Below are 18,674 nucleotides of genomic sequence, written 5' to 3'. Positions count from 1 at the left end.
GCAAGCAGTCACCTCTTCACTCACAATGCACAATGTACCAAACATGCCTCGGGACCTTGACACTAGCTGTTCCCTATGCAGGACACACTCTGCACCCCCAGATTTTCACAAGACTTGCTCTCCTCTCATTGTCTTTGCTTAAAAGTAACTTCCTAACCATCTCAATCTCTCCTTATCCTGCTTTATTTTTTTCCACAGGACTCAACACCTTCTAACATACTATACAACTTCCTCATATTTACTGTCACCTCATTACCAAAATGTAAATTCCATGAGGGTAGAGACCCTAGTCTCTGATGCTCACTGATGTGGGTCTGTGTCTAGAACACTATCTTGCACACTGCAGGTGCTCAAATGTTTAAATAAATGAATCAAATATTAATGACTAAACACCTGATCAAGAGTGTTAAACTGGGCTTCCCTGGTGGCGCAGTGGTTGAGAGTCCACCTGCTGATGCAGGGGACATGGGTTCGTGCCCCAGTCCAGGAGGATCCCACGTGCCGTGGAGAGGCTAGGCCCGTGAGCCACGGCCGCTGAGCCTGCGCGTCCAGAGCCTGTGCTCCGCAACGGGAGAGGCCACAACAGTGAGAGGCCACAACAGTGAGAGGTCCGTGTACCGCAAAAAAAAAAAAAGAGTGCTAAACTTCCAACACTCTATACAATTATCAACAGTGGGATTTTTTTTAAAGCAGAAAGAGAAGGCAGATTAAAAGGCCAAGAAGAAGTAAAGCATTTCCTCCCCTACCAAAGTGATTTGCAATCTGAAACAGCTCTAGTTGAGTGTAGAATGATAACAAGACAAATCAGACTAGGCAAGCATGCTGCCCTTTGTTCAGATAAAAATCTCAAAGGGCCGTGACATAGTAAAAACCTGTACCTGGAGCCACCATCTCATCCTCCCTACCTACCTACTTCCCTTCACTGTACTAACTCCATTTCAGAATGTGTTCCAGATTTTACCTCTTCAATTGTCAATATCCATTTCACAGTGTGCAGTGATATATGCTTCGTGTATTATGGTTGTTTCCATGCAGTCAAAAAGGACAGCCTGGTGTGGGCAAGCAGCACTTCGCTCAGCTCACTCTATACAAATTCAAGCATCCTGCTGATGTCAACACATGAAGAACCTCTCCCATCTCTGCCTCTCCATTACACTTGAAGAATTAAATGAAAAAGTTACTTTAATAACTAGCGCTTACCCCAACATGAGTGCCAGGCGCCATTTTTAAGCTACATGTACCAGACCATTTAATCCTCACAAAATCCCCAAGAGGTAGGCATAATTACCCCCAAATTTACATATGAGAAAATTGAGGACATATTACAGAATTACTAAGGAAGTCCAGAACCATCCTCTGTAAAGATGAAGAATGTATCCTTTTACAACTCTCCCCAGGAAGGTATACATAAAAAAGTGGAAATAAACACAGGTCAGAAAAAAATCTGCTCATCGATACAGAAGGAATGATGCAATCTGAGAATCACCTTTTGTAATCCCTAATGAAGTAATGTCCCTAGGCAATGATTACAATGCATGCTAGAACGCTTAGGTGAAAGAAAGTTTGATGGGAACTTCAGAATGGATGCATGAAGCTGTCAACACCTACACCCATCAAGAATTAATCTTATCTCTAAAGGCAGACATGAATGCTATACCCAGGAACACTTGCAAAAACATCAAGTAAATACAACCTGTGGATGCTTGGATTCAGATTCAAGCAAATCAACTGTAGAGAAGCAACTGAGACAATTCAGGGCATCTGAATATGGATATTACATGTTAAGGAATTGTAGTGAGGTAGCATAAAGGCACTGTGGTTTTTTGTTTTTGTTTTTTAAGCCCTTACCTTTTAGATACATGATAAATATTTATAGGAGAAATTTTATATCTGCATTTGCATTTGCTGCAGTACTCCAGCAATAACTGATTCTGAATCATCAATAAATGCTAAATCCAGTGGAAGACTGCTGGAGAAAAGAATATTGAGTCTCAATCAAGTTTGTCACTCCATAAATCACTTAATAATTACTAAAGGAAAAAAGGTACATTTATAATGGAGCAATCTGGTGGATATCACCTAAACCAAATAATTGTTTGACATCCCCAACAGTGGGACAAACTGACATCCCTATGTAACATTCCTGCCAACAATGTTTAACCTAATCTCTAATCATGAGAAAGCAGCTAGACAAATTCAAATTGAGGGATTCTCCCGACCAAAGGGCCTGGACTCTTCAAAGTGACACTGTCCTTAATGACAAAGGCTTGAGAACTGCTCTAGATCAAAAAGACTAAACAACAACCAAATACATGAGCCTTGACTGAATAACGGACTGAAGAACTAAAGGATAACACTGGAATAACAAGGTAAATTAGAACACAAATTGAACATTCTATAACTGTATTGTACTGATGTCAAATCTGAGTGTAATGGTCATGCTATGGTTAGGAAGAAAGACCTTATTCCTAAGAAAGGCATGTCAACAATGCCTGAAACTCTCAAATGATAAAAAAAGAGCCAATATGGCAAATTAGTGATCTAGGTGAAAAGCATACAGGTGTTAACTGAATGGTTCTTATACTGGTAACTCTTCTAAAGGTTTAAAATTTTAAGATAAATATAAAATACTCCAGCAAAAAAAATAAATAAATAAAGGGAAGGGGTGGTGGAGATAAAGCAAGAGTGGTAAATGGTGATAACTGCTGAAACTGGGTGACGGGTACAATATGGAGATTCGTTAAACGAGTCACCTTTACGTATGCTCGAGTCCACATCTTAATTCTCACTTCTATAAAATGAGAAAAACATGTACCTCAAGCCAAATTCATCAAGATAGATTACTAGATAAAAGTCCTGTGGAAAAAAAGTAAGCATTAAACTGTCATATGCTGTCAATTCTTTCAGGAAAGCTTGAAGACGACCTATAAAATAAAAGCCTGCTGAATTGAATGCCATGTTAATATAACCACTCCAAGACCTCTGCACTCATCCCTGCTCTTCTGCCCCCAGTTAATGGCCATGGCTCGCTCCCTCACTTTAGTCTCAGCCTTGCCTGAGCACTATAACGAAAATATAAGGCCACATTTGTCCCCTTATCCTGCTGTTTCTCTTCACAGCATTTGCTAGTTTGTCTCCCTCATTAGAATGTAAGCCCTATGAAAGCTGGAACTTTGTCCTACAGTTTAACCCTCTGTTCCCCAAACACATGGTAGTGCTGGCACCTACTAGGCACTCAAAACAGGTATCCTTCAGTCTAAAGGGACTTTATAGCTCTAATAACAGTACAGTGTACACTGTTTTCTACAGATGCAGTGATCAAAAGTATAGCTTCTAGTTTGAGACTGCCTTTAGGATCCTGACTTGGCCCCTTACTGAGCTGTGTGGTCCCGGGTACCTTTCTGCTTCAGTTTTTTCATGTGTAAAATGGAGATCACACTATCTAACCCTTAAGATGGCTGAATATTCAAGGGGTGGAGGGAATACACACACACACATATATGTAACACACACACACACACACCCCCTGCTTAAACCAGCCACTAAGAATTAGGTATTACAAACCGTAAGATTTACAGATCTCGGACATCCAACCAGGTCAACTTGGTGGTTTACCGTCATGTTTTCTGTTCTCATCCTACTTGGCTCCAATTTTATGTTCCTAGAAGAACAGAGGCCAAGAAGTTTCTCATTTTTCCATGAGACTGAGGCCAGAAAATGTAAACACAAGAGTCTTCCTGGTAGACCAGATTCTAATTCTCCCAGGAGGCCAAGTCATAAAATAGAAGATCCTGAAATTGGGATGTTTCCTCAGGCAGATACTTTTGGTTAGAAAATTTTAAAACCTTCTCATCTTCTCCAAGGTTTAGGGAATACAGGATTTTCAAGAAGTAAACAATAGGACCACGAACAGGATAACTTTAACAGAATTTGGAAGGACTGGAAGAAATTATGCCCTGAACTGAACCTAAGAAGTGAACATAAAACTGAGGCATGGTTTTGTAGATTACAAACGCAGCTGGATTTTTCTCTTACATTTCAAAGACAGAACTAGTAGACTGGTATAAAAATCCAGAAAAGTAAGATCAGAAGTGCTTTCCTTGGATGTCAGAAGGTAGGAGATGTTGAAATTATAAGTAGCTTCCAATTATTTCATCCTAATCAGATAAAATATTTAATAAAGGAAATGATATTAGAAGGAATTTCTTTTCTTCACTTTAATCTCCTTAAACTGAATTTGCATAAAATCCTGGCCCTCAGTCTATACATAAGAATGGCATTCCTGAGACCAATCATGCTACTAGTCTGGTGGACTAAAGATCATCCCTGATGGAAACTCAGTGTCTAAGGTTTTCAAGGTAGTATACTTCACAAAACTGCTTTCTCATGTAACTGCCAACAAAACAGAAGGCAAGCAGTATACCAGCACAAAAGAATGACAATCAAAACAACCTACTACTGGGTCATATATTTACTTAATAATGGATGAAGCAATTTTTTTAAAAGGACACTTAAGTACACCTTCCCTGCAACATACGCCCGGCAAAGACCTTACCGCAAAATTTCGCTTTTTATTCAGCAGCAGAAACTCACCTTGAATCCGAATCAAAACCAGTACTGAACAATGTCTTATATTCATAATTTGCACACAGGGCACCTGAGCAACTGAAAACAGGACAGGTATCTGGGACTTTGGTCCTCCATCCTTCTAATACAAGCAAAGACTACACATGGGTCCCCACACGAGGACCTTCCCAGCACCTGAAATCCAAGCTCAGCTATGACCTGACCACCACACAGTCAATGTGTTCTCATACTGAAGTATATCCACAGCAATCTGGCTGTTATAGCTGCACTTGGGTTTCTACACCTGACAAAATTAAAGCGTTATAATAGGCAAGGTAGGTGTCAAGGAGACACTGAAGTCTAAACAAAGACAAAACCAAGATTTTTTTTTTTTTTTTTTTTGGCCACGCCACATGGCTTGTGGGATCTTACTTAGTTCCCCGACCAGGTATCGAACCCTCGCCCTCCGCAGTGAAAGCACGGAGTCCTAACCACTGGACTGCCAGGGAATTCAGAACCAGGAATTCTTGATGCTAGGACAGAAGCAGGGAAATGCCACTTTATGAGCACTGGGAGCTCCAGGTCGAGGTTTTAAGTCCCTACTTTCACTTGCAATTCCATTTTTAAGCTCTCATCCACATCAACCTCTACTGAAATGTTCCCAAAGTGGGTAAGGATTCCCTTAACTAGGGCACTGTAATCATAATAAAAATGATGGGGGAGAGGGATGGGAACAAATCAACTGTATCCTGGACTTGAAAGGTAGGGAAGAACAAACTGGACCTGAGTTTATTTGCACTTTTGCTGTTATGTATCTGGAGTGAGAGTGGGGAAGTAATAAAGACAAAAAGGGCAAGTCAGTCAAGGTAATGACTTGGCTTCCATTCCATGGAAACATGAAGCCTGACCAAAAATTATAATATTGTATCATCCTCTTGTTCTATCCTCTGACTAGAAGAGCACCTAATTTTTTTCATAGTAATACTATATTCCAAGGATCATGTGTCATATAAGCTAATGTGAATTTCACAGATATACCCTGAGCAAAAAAATGTCATTTTCTAGATAAAGCAGTCTTTTCCAGGAAGCAGTATTTCAAACCTGTAAGGCTTTAGTACAGTGGGTGTAAACCATGCTTAAAATAAGCAATCACCCAGACATCTAAAGAAAAAGTGGACTATGAATACCAATTTCTGACAGTTCATACTAAGTCAACGCCTCAGTCTTTGTACAGCTCTCTGAAGTCTGTACGTACACTTAGCCTAAATGGGCATACATAATCCACGAGTCCAGAACTAGAAACTGATACTACTTTTAAGACATGAACATGTCTGCCATTTACTAATTATAAGTCCTACTGTAAATCAATGACCAATTAACTAGATGGTTTCTGTCAATGTGTGAGCAGCAATTTTTGTAACCTAAATGCTAAAAGAGTTCTAAAGGCAATTAAGGATGTCTTTAAAGAACATCTCAAGCCCATCATCTAAATCAGAAATTACAAGATGGCAGCCATACCTGACCAACAGATACATTTCCTTAGGTCCATGGTGCTTAAATATTTTTAGTTGCGACATCTTAAAAATCAGACTTCCTGTAAAATCTGGATTTCTGGCTAAGAATAGGATAGAAAAGGACAAGCTGGCAAAACCTGGCCCACACTCCCCATGGCAATAATAGACTGTAGTGGTAAGCACCAGCACCACAAGTATGTGTGCACCCACACACACGTACAGACACACACACACACACACACACACACACACCTACCTTCCCCCCACCCCTAGCAGCTCTACCATTTTACCACGGGCCCACCTAACTCCTTTCAGTCTTGAATTACAACACTCCAAACTATGACAAAATAAGGCTGATTCATACTTACCCAGTTTTTAAAACACCGTAGTCAAAAGAATTCAACATATAACCTTTCCATTTCTTAGGCAACTTTGTTAAACAGCTTTCATTAACTCATGAATATATTTATACTTCACATTGCCATCTCCAAACACAATGAAAATGATTTCAAAGTTAGCAGCATTACTATTCGATCTTCTTGGTCACATTCTTGTTTCTTCATCCACTATTATACACTCACACACACACATATTTCTCAACCCTGCTTCATACAGCACCCAATACCCTACATCACCCAATATTTCATTATGCAGCTTCAGAGTAAAATAATCAGGTAGAAAAAAAGTCACAAATTAAGTCTGAAACAAAGTTGGACTTAAAAAACTGACAGTTAAGTACACATCAATACAATATGTGCATTCTCTTGTAAATGGTCTTATTTTTGACTTGGATCACAGGTACCCCTGGCTTACAAGACAATTATTTAAAAATCAATCAAGCGTGTTAATGAATGTTAACATGTTAATGTTAATGAAACATATACATTCCAGCAACATATGCTATGTTTAAAAAATAAAATAATACTGTTGTATTTTAATTCCTTTGTAAGAAAAATATCTGTACCAATAGGAGTGGAAAAAAATCTCTCAAAATCAACAATTAAAAGGAAAGATGTAGTTTTATAATACATAGCTCCATCAAAAATGAAAAGTAAAATACTAACTGAAGATATCACGTAGCAGCAGAAATCAATTAGGCTATGATCTATCTGCTCCATGTATTGATTTTACTGAAAAAGGGTCATCCCTAAAGATTTAGCAATTGGCAATTAGCAATCAAACATTTACTGAAGATTAAAATACTAAGTTTTCCATCCACCTGCCTCAAATCACCTGGACACTTAGCCTATCTAAAGTAATTCTTTTCTTTAGATTGTTCCCTGTTCTTCACTTTTCCCAACCTTCTCACTTAAAAAACACATTAAACCTAAGTACTAGTTATACAAGGTCAGATGAGAGAGATGAACACAAAGCCCACCTGCAAACAGTTTAGTTGTTGATGAGGAACCCCACTGCACTCAGACTGGGAAAGGCCAGTAGCTACTGAATAAACGCTGCACATCTGTCTGACAGAGAGGCCGTTCCAAGCAGTGGAGTTCATTCATGGGCTCCCTCACACACACATTCTACGTTTCACGGATGCAGAAGCTAGACCTTGCTTAATTAGCATGCAAGCTATTATGCAATAGGGCTCATGTTCACTAATACAAAAATTTCTGAGCAAGTACTATATTCCAGGTTTGATTCAGTCTTGGATTCTGGTAGCTTACACATAACAAAATTTATCTTTTGGAGTCGCTTCATTAAGAAAGTGGGAATAATGGAAAACTACAAAATAAAGTTTGATAACTTGCCTGAGATCACAAAGCTACTTTAATGACATACTGAACACCTACTACCTCTAAGGTCGTGTTACCATTTTATCTTCAAAGACGCTCCAACTGAGGGATCACTCCCGTCTTACAGACAGAAATGAGGATCCAAGAGGGTTAAGACTCCTAGTGTAGGTGCCAGGAACCAAAACCAGGTTCATTGTTTCTAAAGCTCTTTCTGCTGTCCCAGTGTCAGTTCTTTGTTTATTCCAACATAACACAACCAGGATCTTCATTTCGGATCTTAATTTCTTCTATTCATTTAGAAAACAAAAATCGGAGCACTTATTGAAGCAAAAGCCTTTGTATCCAAAACAATCATATACAAAAGTAGTAAGTAAAAAAGGGATTAAGGCTAAAATAGGAAATCAAAAAATCATACATACATAACATTTTATCTACATTTAACACATAAACGTATTTGCCAATCTTAATATGGGGTCAAGCACTTGGAGAATGGGATTGATGATGTGGAGCTCCTTGCTGACCGAAGTTTCTGCTGCTTGATCTAAACTGTACCTATAAATGCATCATCTACAATCTCCATTCCAGTTTCATTAAAGTGGAAAGCTTTAAGAAATCTTGTAAAGCAGTCTACATACAGAATCATCCTGGATTATTGTTATTCTTCCTCCAAAACTTTGGTATTACAGCCATATCTAATTCTATAGCCGTTATTTTAGTGACTCACCTTTATCAAGTTTTTCCAAAGAATCCAACTTGGTTTTCAGGAAAAAAAAAAAAGTTTGCATTCATTTCATCAGTTTACATATTTAAATTATTATAAAAGCAAGATTACCTGCCATGAAAGAGTCTTGGAAACCAACACAACTTCTGATAAGCATACAACTCTCTCAGTGCAAAGTGTACTGACTTGAAAGCAACTTACTAGCACAAGAGGTCAGCATGCTATCTCACATTCAAGAACTGTTTTAGACAGATAGAAGAGGATTCCCCATAAGGCAGCTAAGTGAACATCAACCTTGTGTGCAAAGCAGAGCAGAGGACAGAAATGAAACAGACCTGACCCTCAAGAACATGTAACCTACCAAAGGAGATATGAAACATTCACCAATTAACTGTAATACTAAGTAGAAAGTGGTCCATGTGATAAGACACAGAAACACACCATGCAAGTCCAAAGGAAATATTATACTCATAACAGTGCAGGTCCTCAATATTTGTTTCACGTACCACATGAGTTAAATGAACTTGAAGCATGTTTTCATGGAGATGATGGGGTAATACAGGAGGGCATTCCAAGAAAAGCAGTGTGACACAGGCACCGAAGGAAATAAAAGGGAATGGTATTTATAGGGATCTACAGCAATTCTCTTTACTTAGTACTATACGAAATGGAGAATGAAAGAAATTGAGAGATGAGGTTAAAAAAAAAAAAGACTGGAGTCATATCACAGGTGGCCTTGGATGCCAGACTTCATTAGGAATATCTTTGAAAAAGAGCACATTTCTGAATGTGCTGTAATTTGGCAATGGTGTTGACACAATCAACTGATATGGGACGGTAATGATGTAATCAAAAAGGCATCATCATACAATGCTTTGTGACAATGATTTGTGTTATTTCCTTAAAAATGCATCCCAATTTAATTCTTTCAAAGTATCTCAAGAACTTATATTCTTGCACTCCAAAAAGCATATTTACAGGCATTGATTATCCTCCCCCCAGCAATATGTTAGAGAGACCACCTAAGAAACTGCAAGAATCCAAGCAAGAAACATAAGTAGTTCAGCTAGGGCAGAGAAGAGACTATATGGGATTGAGACTGAAGGAACAAAGAGTTGGATTGGTTCAGCCACATGTGATAGAAAACAGAAGCTACAAACAGAAATAAGTTAGACAAGTTTTGGGGTAGGCAACTCATTAAGTTTGAACCACATTGAGTTTGCAGACCCAAGGGAACATCCAGGAGGCTATAACCAGCACAGAAGAGTACAAAATGCCAGAGTTCTTGACTTGTTACCAAAAAAAAGGCAAACCATATGAAGGTCAAACTACATGAAGGCAAAGGTACAGTATATAAAGAAGAGGGAAAGGAAGGAATCAAAGCAGAAATCTCAGAAAACAGCACTGTAAGAAGCTAAGAGAAATGGTGAACCTAGGAAATCATGTGTCTGTAAATAAGGGATCAGCAATTTTTTTGTAAAGGACCAGATAATAAATATAAACAAATGAATAGGGTTATGTTCCAAAACACCTGCATTTATGGACTCTGATATTTGAACTTCATATAACTTTCATAAAATACTCTTAATTTTTTCCCAACTATTTAAAAATGTAAAATCCTTTCTTAAGCTCACAGACCATACAAATGCAGGTGACAGGTTGGATTTGGCCTGTGAACCATATAGTTTGCCAACTCCTGCTCTAAGTTCAACAAGGATAACAGGACTGGATTAACTGTCTTTTTCCGAACTTCTGAGGGTAGTTTTTCCTTTAGATAAATTGAGAACTTACCAAACATTCATTAAATTTGAATGATTTCTTTAAATCTGACTAATTCCTTAAATTTGATTCCCCTAAGAGATTAACTACATGTGTTGGTAACATTTCTTGTTGGTTTAGAACTGCCTTCCACTAAAAAGATGTATTCCTCATCTTGAACAGACAAATTCTACCTGAACTACAAATACAGTGAAGGTACTAGATGAAAAACATTACTTCAGAATTTCCTCAATGCTTTCACACTCAGTTTTCTTTAAAGTGATTTTATAATCTAAAGGTGAGAAGATTCAACAGCAGTCTGCATCTGAAACATGTAGATTCTAAAAAGCAACAAACAGCTGTACTGAATGTGTGAGTCACGAATAACCAAAGAATTCAGTGCAGAATGTCAAACTTCTGACAGGCAGTCTTCATACATACAAACCATGTCTGGTGAGGAAGGATTCCTTACCCCCAAGCCACTCCTTGTACCTTAGCTGTAAGCTCAGGGGCAGGAACAGGACTCCTTCTTCAATCACTTGCTGCGGCAATAAGCTGTAACCCAAGAAAACTTTAGTACCAAGTGAAAGTACAACATTGCCCACAAGGCTCAAGTCTTTCCTTACTGGATAACTATTTTAAGTTGCCTGATTTCAAGAAGACAAAACACAAAGGGTGATTATTAAAGATACAAGCTAAGCTGTTAAGGGAGGGCTCACAGAAGGAAAAAGAGACTAACTTAGCCATCTGACAACTAGAACAAATATGTTTCCATTTGAACTTCTGTCTGCCACCAACTGACAACAAAAGTATCACTAGCTCCTAGTTATCAAATGTTGCCAAGCAAGTCAAGCTACAATGACCTACGGTTGGCCAGTTCCATACTTGAGTTCATTATTAGACCCTATGCCTACAAAAAGTATCTAAAATGCAAACATTTTGTAGCAATTACTTTCACAAGATCCTAAACTTGGGACACAACTCTAGAGTACACAACTTTTGCCAGGTTTTCTAACCCAAAACGCTTGACTGAGGAGAAATAGAAGAGACTCTTCACTGCATTATCAGAAAACCTACTGCTTTGCAGTTTTAGGAATATCACTACACTCCTATTTCTAAACTTATAAAACCCAAGTCATAAATTAAACTCAGTACATCGTAAAACTCTTTACTTACAAAGAACTAATTCAATGTTATCGTAAAATTTAAAATATAATCTGATTTTCAATGAAATTAAAAATGAAGGATATTAAACATAAAATAACTTGTGAAATCTTTTAATGAAAAAGAATTTGATTTCCAAAGTAGCTATCTATTTTTATTCTTATTTGAAAAATTATGCCAGAGGATATATAAATGCTATTTTATTGTACATACCTATATTCACTTAGAATTAAACTAATTATTATTTAAACCATTAACCTTTAATTCTTCATGTAAAAATTCCTAAGTAGAAATGAGAAAACTTCAGGAAAAAATATTTTCCCAGGGCTTTCACAACTCTAAATATGCCAATTGTGATCATCCTCTGGGCAAACGTGCTAAGACATGATAAAGTGTTCCTAAACTAAGTAACCAAAATATATAAATGTCCTGCATAGATCTTTTTTTAACCTCAAAATTCCTCTTCCTGAGCCTATCCCAAACGTAAAAATTTTCTACGAAGTTCACACAGCTTTTCAACACAGTGTGTGGTTTTAAAATTCAAAAATTGTCTTTTCAATCTATCTTTTACCTAGCTGAAATGAAATACCAATGTGTTAAATCAAATTTCAAAGTGAAATCAAAGGACAAGCCATTTCTCAAACTCTCAGGGGACCTCAGAACTCAGTGTCATATCTCACCTACCAAATGCATGACCCCTCCTCCTCTATCTACCTAAACATTCCCACTGCAAGAGGTCAGGGTAGAGGTGGAGAGAAAACTCACCATCTCACAGGCAATTCGTTACTTTTTCAGTTGTTAGAAAAGGTTTTCCATATGCTGAATTGAGACTGCCTGGAACCCTGCAGCTTGTGATCTTTCTTCTACAGCTATGTCCTTCCATACTACAGCCTTGAAAACCGTGTTTGCCAGAAAGGAATAAAACTCTTACGATGCTGACCGATGACAAGACTTTTCAATACCTTTTTATTCTGGAGACACGTCTACGTAACAATCTACAACTGGTCTAAGCAACCACCTTTTCAAATGGCTTTAGTCATCACCTTTAAAAGTCTGGTTTCACAACATCCATTACTCTACCGCATCAACTTTCAGAATTAACCACATTTATCTACTTTTCACGCTAAATTAAAAACAGGGGGAATACAGAAAGACAACTTTACATACACACGTTTTAATAAAATTCAAGCTAAATGGTACCTGCAAATAAATTTCTTCTTGGGAGGGCTGGTATCTACATTCGTTAGTACACAAACTTGAAAGCGCAACACAAGCAGCGATTCATTATAATGGACTTCCAATTGCAAACTGAGAAAAAGATAGAACTGAAACTTCTAAGTGACTAACACACAATTGTATGTAGTTCAATAAAGATTCATTCTATATACTACACCCTGAAATCTTCCAATGGGGACTCCCACGAGAGTCTGTGCTACAGTGCAGTGGGTCTTTAACACAAGAAATGCTGTGAGAGCCTCAACACAGTACCTGCATCTAAAATTTTAAATCTCTTCTATGCTCAGTTTTCACCATAAAGAGAGGAGGAATGCTCTTCAGGCCTACAGAGTACCACAAAAAAGAAACAGGAAAACCTCTCTGGGAATCCAAGAAAAGACTGCAACTTCCACATCTTTTACAAGAGTTGTCTAACATTAGAATATTTCCTCAATTCCAAGATACATAAATGATCTGAGGAAGGTGGAAAAGGAAAATAAGTCATCAAGGGGTACACTAAGAGGTATACATTTCAGAATCTAAAAATATAAAAGATATGCGTCTTAAAGTTGAGGAGTTACATAGAATAGGCTACCTGCAAGCGGACCTGCAAACCACTGCATATTAGAAGGAAGGCTTCCCCAAAGCCTGTCAGAGATGTACAAGCTCATGGTGGCATTTTTCATTCATTTCCCCCAAAGTATGGATCTTATTTTAGGATCCAATTTCCCCAAATGGAAAGCAAGCAAAACTGTTCAAAACCAGTAAGTCTTTGTGTTTGTTACCCATTGACAACCTACTCAAAAACAGGTTTTATGAACAATACAAAAAGAGAAATTTTTTGTTGTTTAATCTTACTTTATTTAGGTCAAGGATCTCTTCAACACAACTTCATCATTGTTACAATGTCCTTATCTGTAGCCATGGAGGCCTCCGCCTCCAGGGAGGAGTTCACCTTGATTATTTGCAAAGGGCCCCTGCCCAACCTCGCCAGGATTTCAAGGAAGGTTAATTGAATTATTATTTTAAATACACTGTACTATGTGGCTTATCTGAACTGGAGTAAAAAATGTATGATCCACACCAAAGACTGTGAATCCTGGTTGTTACAGGATACAAAAAAAAAAAAGGAACACAGAGGAAATACATTTAACTAACATACTTGAAGCTCTGTTGACAAATGTACAGTACTTGGCAGCTATGCTAAAGACAAAGATGAGTTCTGAATTTTCATTCCAAAGGTTTATGGAATGAACAAATACTATGTCTATACGTTGACTCAAATACATTGACTGTTTAATGATACTTGTTTTCTCCCTAAAACAAGGTGAAACAAAAGAAATTTCAGTATCTCCATTTCCCAGGTTCTGATAGCTCCTAAAACGCATAACTTAAAGGGAGGACTTAAACTGCCACATAATTTTAAATGTTTCCTTTTTAATACTGTGCTTTTCTTTTCTTCATTGTTCCCATTCTCTTTAAGCAGTGTATTTCAGTATAGAGAGAAGAGGGCCAAGAAAGGGGCAATACTCAGGAGGCTAAACAATGCAATCTTACCCTCCCCCAAATTCAGGGAGAACAAGCTTGGGGACACAATGGCATGCCTGACCAGACTCTCCAGACCTGATCGAGAGACACTGGTGTCTTTCCCACTTTACAGTGTGCAAAGAACGGAACGATTTTCTAATGCTCTGTGATTGGCAGCGTTTCAACAGCGCTTGGACCAAGACCCCAGGCTTAACTTCCTAACAGCTCCTTTTCAAAACTGACCCAAAACATGGAATGTGCCCAAGCCTCTGGCGCTGTAGGAAGCTATCTTCCCAAAGTTCGAACATCGAATTATTATCATTTTTATTATTATACCTGGAAGGGAAGGGGGGAGGAAAAAAAGCACACACCACACTCTACGTTACCGAATTCACGGAAGAATGGGGATTTCGGCGACGGCTTGAGGAGTACCTGACCCAGAACAGAGAACGAAGAGCTGCCTCCGGGCCGCGGGTCCCTGTCCTCGGCCACAGCGTTACCTGGAGTGAACGGACTGCAGGATCGCTTAACATCCCTCCAAACCTGAAATCCTCTACCTCAAGAGCAATCAAAAGCAGAGGGAGCCAAATTTCTTCCGGAAGGCGCAAAAAAGGCCACAACTTGGATGAATGAAACTGGGCTAAGGGCACCCGGAGCAGGGCTGTCGCTGAAGTCAGAAAACGAGAAGTCAAAGATTTTTTTTTTGACGTGAGAGCCGGTTCTACGCGACCGTGGTCCAGACAATCGCACAAACACGCTTTGGAGAAGGTTTTATTGAGCGCGGACAGTTCCGGGGCGGCCGGCGGAGGCGAGGCGGAGGCGGGTGGGCGGCGGAGCTGGGCCGGAGCGGGCGGCAGCGGCGGGGCCGACGACGAGGCAGCTTCGCGACGGCGGGCGCGGGACCCGGGCCGGGGTCGGGCGCTGGCGCGTGTCCTCCCGCGGACCTTCCACTGGACTCCCGCGGGCCGCCCCGCCCCCCGTCCCCCGCCCGCCCGCCCGCCAGCCAGACCGCCCGGCGGCCGCGTGCGAGGCACACCCTCCCGCGGCCGCGCGCACGCGGCCTCGCCGGGCCGGCCGGCCCCATGCGCCCCCTCAGCGCGGACGCCCGCCGCCCGCAGCCCGCGGCCCCGGCCCCCTCCGGCCGCGCGGGGAGGGCGGGGAGGGCGGGGGGCGGCGGCCTAGCGGCTGCGAGGGCGCCCGCGCGGGAAGGCGGGTTCTGAGGGGAAGGTCACTTACCCGCTGCATGGCTTTCAGGATCAAAGCCAGCTCGTAGCGGGGCATGCCCGAACACGCAGCTCTCGGCTCCGAACCGAGCCGGCTCCCGGGACGCAGGAGGGCGGGGACCGCACGGACCGGACAAGATGCTGGGCCGGAAGGCTCCCAGGCGGCGAAAGCACACTCCGGCCGAGTGAGCCCGGGCTTTAAGGCTCTGGCAGCTGCGCAGACGGGGCGCCACGCCCCCTCAGCGAGCCACGCCCCCGTAGGCCAAGCCACGCCCCCTCTGTAAGGCGGCTGCGCCGCCCCCCTCCACAGCCGCGGTCCCCGCCGGACCCCCCACCCTGGCCCCGCAGGTGCTGCGCGGGGGGAGGCACCGCGGGTTCGGCCGGGAACCTCCAGCGCCAGCCGCACGCCTCCTCCAACCCTGCCGCCGCCGCTGCCGCCGCGCTTGCTACGTACAGTTCTCGAACCAGCTGGAACTTTCCATGCCTTCCGTCTCATCCTGGGCGGCGGGCGAGCCTGCGCCCCCGTGTGCGCGTGCGCTGCGGTGCGGTCTGGCCCGTGCGCGCGCCCCTACCCCGCGACTTATCGGCGTGAGGGGCCTGCTCCGTGGCTGAGCTGCTCCGTGCGGGATCTCGGCCGGACCAGGGGCTCTCTCCGCCCCCGGCCGCGCACCTCGGTTCCGGAACGTTCCCGCTTCTCTCTGCGTCCCCCACCCGCACTCCGCTGGGGATACAGGGGCTGGGGGGCCGGCTACCCCTCGCGCCCTTGCCCACAGCTCTCCGTTCCAGTGCGGCTGCTGGCGCGGCTTCCCGGGGCCCCTTCTGCGGCGAAGTGGGCGCCAGGCGCAGGCAGTGGGCCGCCGGGTTCGGATCGTGCCCGTCCCTCGCGGGCTGCCTGACCTTGGGCAGGCTCCTACAAAAAGGGGATGCGAAGGGCACCTACTTCCCAGGGCTGTGATGCCTCTGAGTGAGTTGATGCTCTTAAACCGCTGAGAACGATGCCTGCACAGACCGGCATTTGTTATTCTATGAGCACGGCCTGACCCACGTGCTGTTGCTAAGGATAGGCTAAGACTTTGGCGCAAATGTTTACTGGGCGTTCATTTAGAGAACCAGCTGAATGCTTGGAAAGCCACTTAGTAACTGTCCAGGATCGTGCGTGCCCTGGAAGGAGTGGAGCCTCATCCTGTGTACCCCTTACCCCCTCAAGCACGAACGCAGAGGTCACCTCCCTCCATCCGTTGGCAGTACTCTCCCTGGCAGGAGTTGTACTAAATGCATTTGTCTCCAGCTGCACTCTTTAGAGTCGGAGTCCCCTGCAACTGTAGCCTCTGCCCATGCTTGCCCCATTAAAATGGTCCGTAGGCGAAATGTTTGTCAACTTTTAAGTGCTTTAATGATAGGTAAAACTTACTGAGCACTAACTATGGATCAGGCACCACGCTACGATTTTTACATTGCAATGAGGCAAGAACTATTCTTAACCCCACTTTAGGGATTTAGAAATACAGACACGCAAAGGTTATGATAGTAACAGAGACAAAGTTTGCATCCAGACTGTGGAGACTGAGCTCATACTCTTATTCAGTAGACGTGCTCTGTGTGAACCAATAACGAGTCCCTTTGTCACCTTATCCAGACACCTTTCTATTTCTCATCCCCAACCTCCCATCCATCACCAGAGATAAGGATGGTTTGAACACAAACTCTTCTGTGATACCTGGATTTTAACATTTTCCTTTCGTGGACTACACCACACATATTCTTCCAAAGAGAAACCATAGAAGTATTAATACAAATTACCTGGTTAGTGTAATTTCGCCTTTGGATATAAAGAGTAGAATATTGTAAATAAATAAAATAAGGAAGTAAGGAATTTTCTGGACCTTCAGAAGTGAGTTACAGGTTTCCCAGGATGGTCCCTACTTCAACTGTCCCTCCTGTTATCAATCATATGTCCCCGTTTGAATGAGAACATGTGGACCCCAAAGGAATATGCTGAGCCAAAGACAGGGCAATACCAAGAGCTGACTTTAGCTTTTAGCATTCCACCTAGGAAGCGCCACAGTTTCCTCCAGTGCCCAGGGGTGAGTGAGAATCTGGCTGCTGCTTCTCCTCCTCCCTCTAACCTGAGAAGTAGCATAAGGAAATTAGCCTGATTGCCTAATGCTTCCAACACAGTCAGCACCCTCAACTCTCCCAAGCTGGTGGCTGCCTGAGGGCTCATTCCATTTCTTCTGAAAAGGAGAAAATGGAACATTGTACTCCTTTGATTATTTGAAATGCTGATTAAAACAGGCCTTCTGCAGCGAAACTTGTAAATAAGGAAGTATCCCATGTTCAGTAGCTGTTTACTGTTCCATCTTTTGTTGTTGTTAATAAACTTTACACCCCTTCAATTTTTTTTTTTTTTTTTTAAGCACAGCTGCAGAATGCTGGCGGGATCATTTTAAAATAATAATAAAATCATAGAGAATGCTGCTGCGAATTTAGTGTCTTCCTACTGTAACTATAAATGTAAATTCACCAAAAAAGATTTTTGTGCAATGTATAGTCATCATTTAGAATTATAAAATATTTCTTCAGTATCCATGTATAAATTTTAAGATTGCTCTGATGCTTAAGAATAAGCTTAACCAAAAAGGTGAAATGTCTGTATACTGAAAACTACAAAACACTGATGAAACAAATTAAAGCAGACACAAATAAATGGAAAGATATCCATGTTCATGGGTTGGAAGAATTAATATTGTTAAAATGCCAATAGTTCCCAAAGCAATCTACAGATTCAGTGCAATCCCTGTCAAAATCTCAATGACAATTTTTAGAAAACTTCTTTAAAAGAATCCTAAAATTCATGTGGAATTTCAAAAAAAACGCTGAATAGCCAAAGCAATTTTGAGCAAGAAGAACAAAGCTGGAGGCATTATAATTCCTGATTTCAAACTGTATTTCAAAGTTATAGTACTCAAAACGGTACTAGCATAAAAACAGACATACAGACCAATGGAACAGAATAGAGAGCACAGAAATAAACCCACACATATGAGATCAATGGATGATTTTCAACAAGGGTCTAAAAATACACAATGGGAAAAGGATAGTCTCTTAACATATAGTGCCAGAAAAACAGGATATTCACTTGCAAAAGAATAAAATTGGACTTGTCTTACACCACACACACACACACACACACACACACACATCAACTCAAAATAGGTTAAAGATGTATATATAAGACTTGAAACCA

The 18,674-nt window shown here is 41.5% G+C and overlaps 2 protein-coding genes across 6 annotated transcripts in view; both read right to left on the bottom strand.

The window, feature by feature from the left end:
* The window catches only part of MRPS6 (mitochondrial ribosomal protein S6), a 66,068-nt gene extending 50,145 nt beyond the window's left edge, over positions 1-15,923 (bottom strand). The window contains exons 1-2 of the mRNA XM_067737185.1: positions 15,441-15,923; positions 14,591-15,382 (exon numbers count right to left, since the gene is read on the bottom strand). Coding sequence (XP_067593286.1) covers positions 14,591-15,382; positions 15,441-15,923 — 1,275 coding nt within the window. The remainder of the gene's footprint in view (positions 1-14,590; positions 15,383-15,440) is intronic.
* SLC5A3 (solute carrier family 5 member 3) overlaps positions 1-16,454 on the bottom strand; it is a 34,661-nt gene extending 18,207 nt beyond the window's left edge. For 2 of the 5 annotated variants that reach the window (XM_067739408.1, XM_067739407.1), the window contains exons 1-2: positions 15,882-16,454; positions 15,441-15,640 (exon numbers count right to left, since the gene is read on the bottom strand). The gene's annotated coding sequence lies outside the window, so the exon portion shown is untranslated. Of the gene's footprint in view, positions 1-3,564; positions 3,682-14,590; positions 14,704-15,440; positions 15,641-15,881 lie in introns of those variants that run through there. The other 3 variants (XM_067739410.1, XM_067739412.1, XM_067739411.1) reach the window with 3 other exon arrangements.
* Positions 16,455-18,674: the final 2,220 nt, after the last annotated feature.

Source organism: Pseudorca crassidens, chromosome 5, assembly GCF_039906515.1.
Source record: "Pseudorca crassidens isolate mPseCra1 chromosome 5, mPseCra1.hap1, whole genome shotgun sequence".
NCBI classification, from domain to species: Eukaryota; Metazoa; Chordata; class Mammalia; order Artiodactyla; family Delphinidae; genus Pseudorca; species Pseudorca crassidens.
Note: the sequence above shows the minus strand (reverse complement) of the source record. Positions and strands in the feature narration are given on the sequence as shown.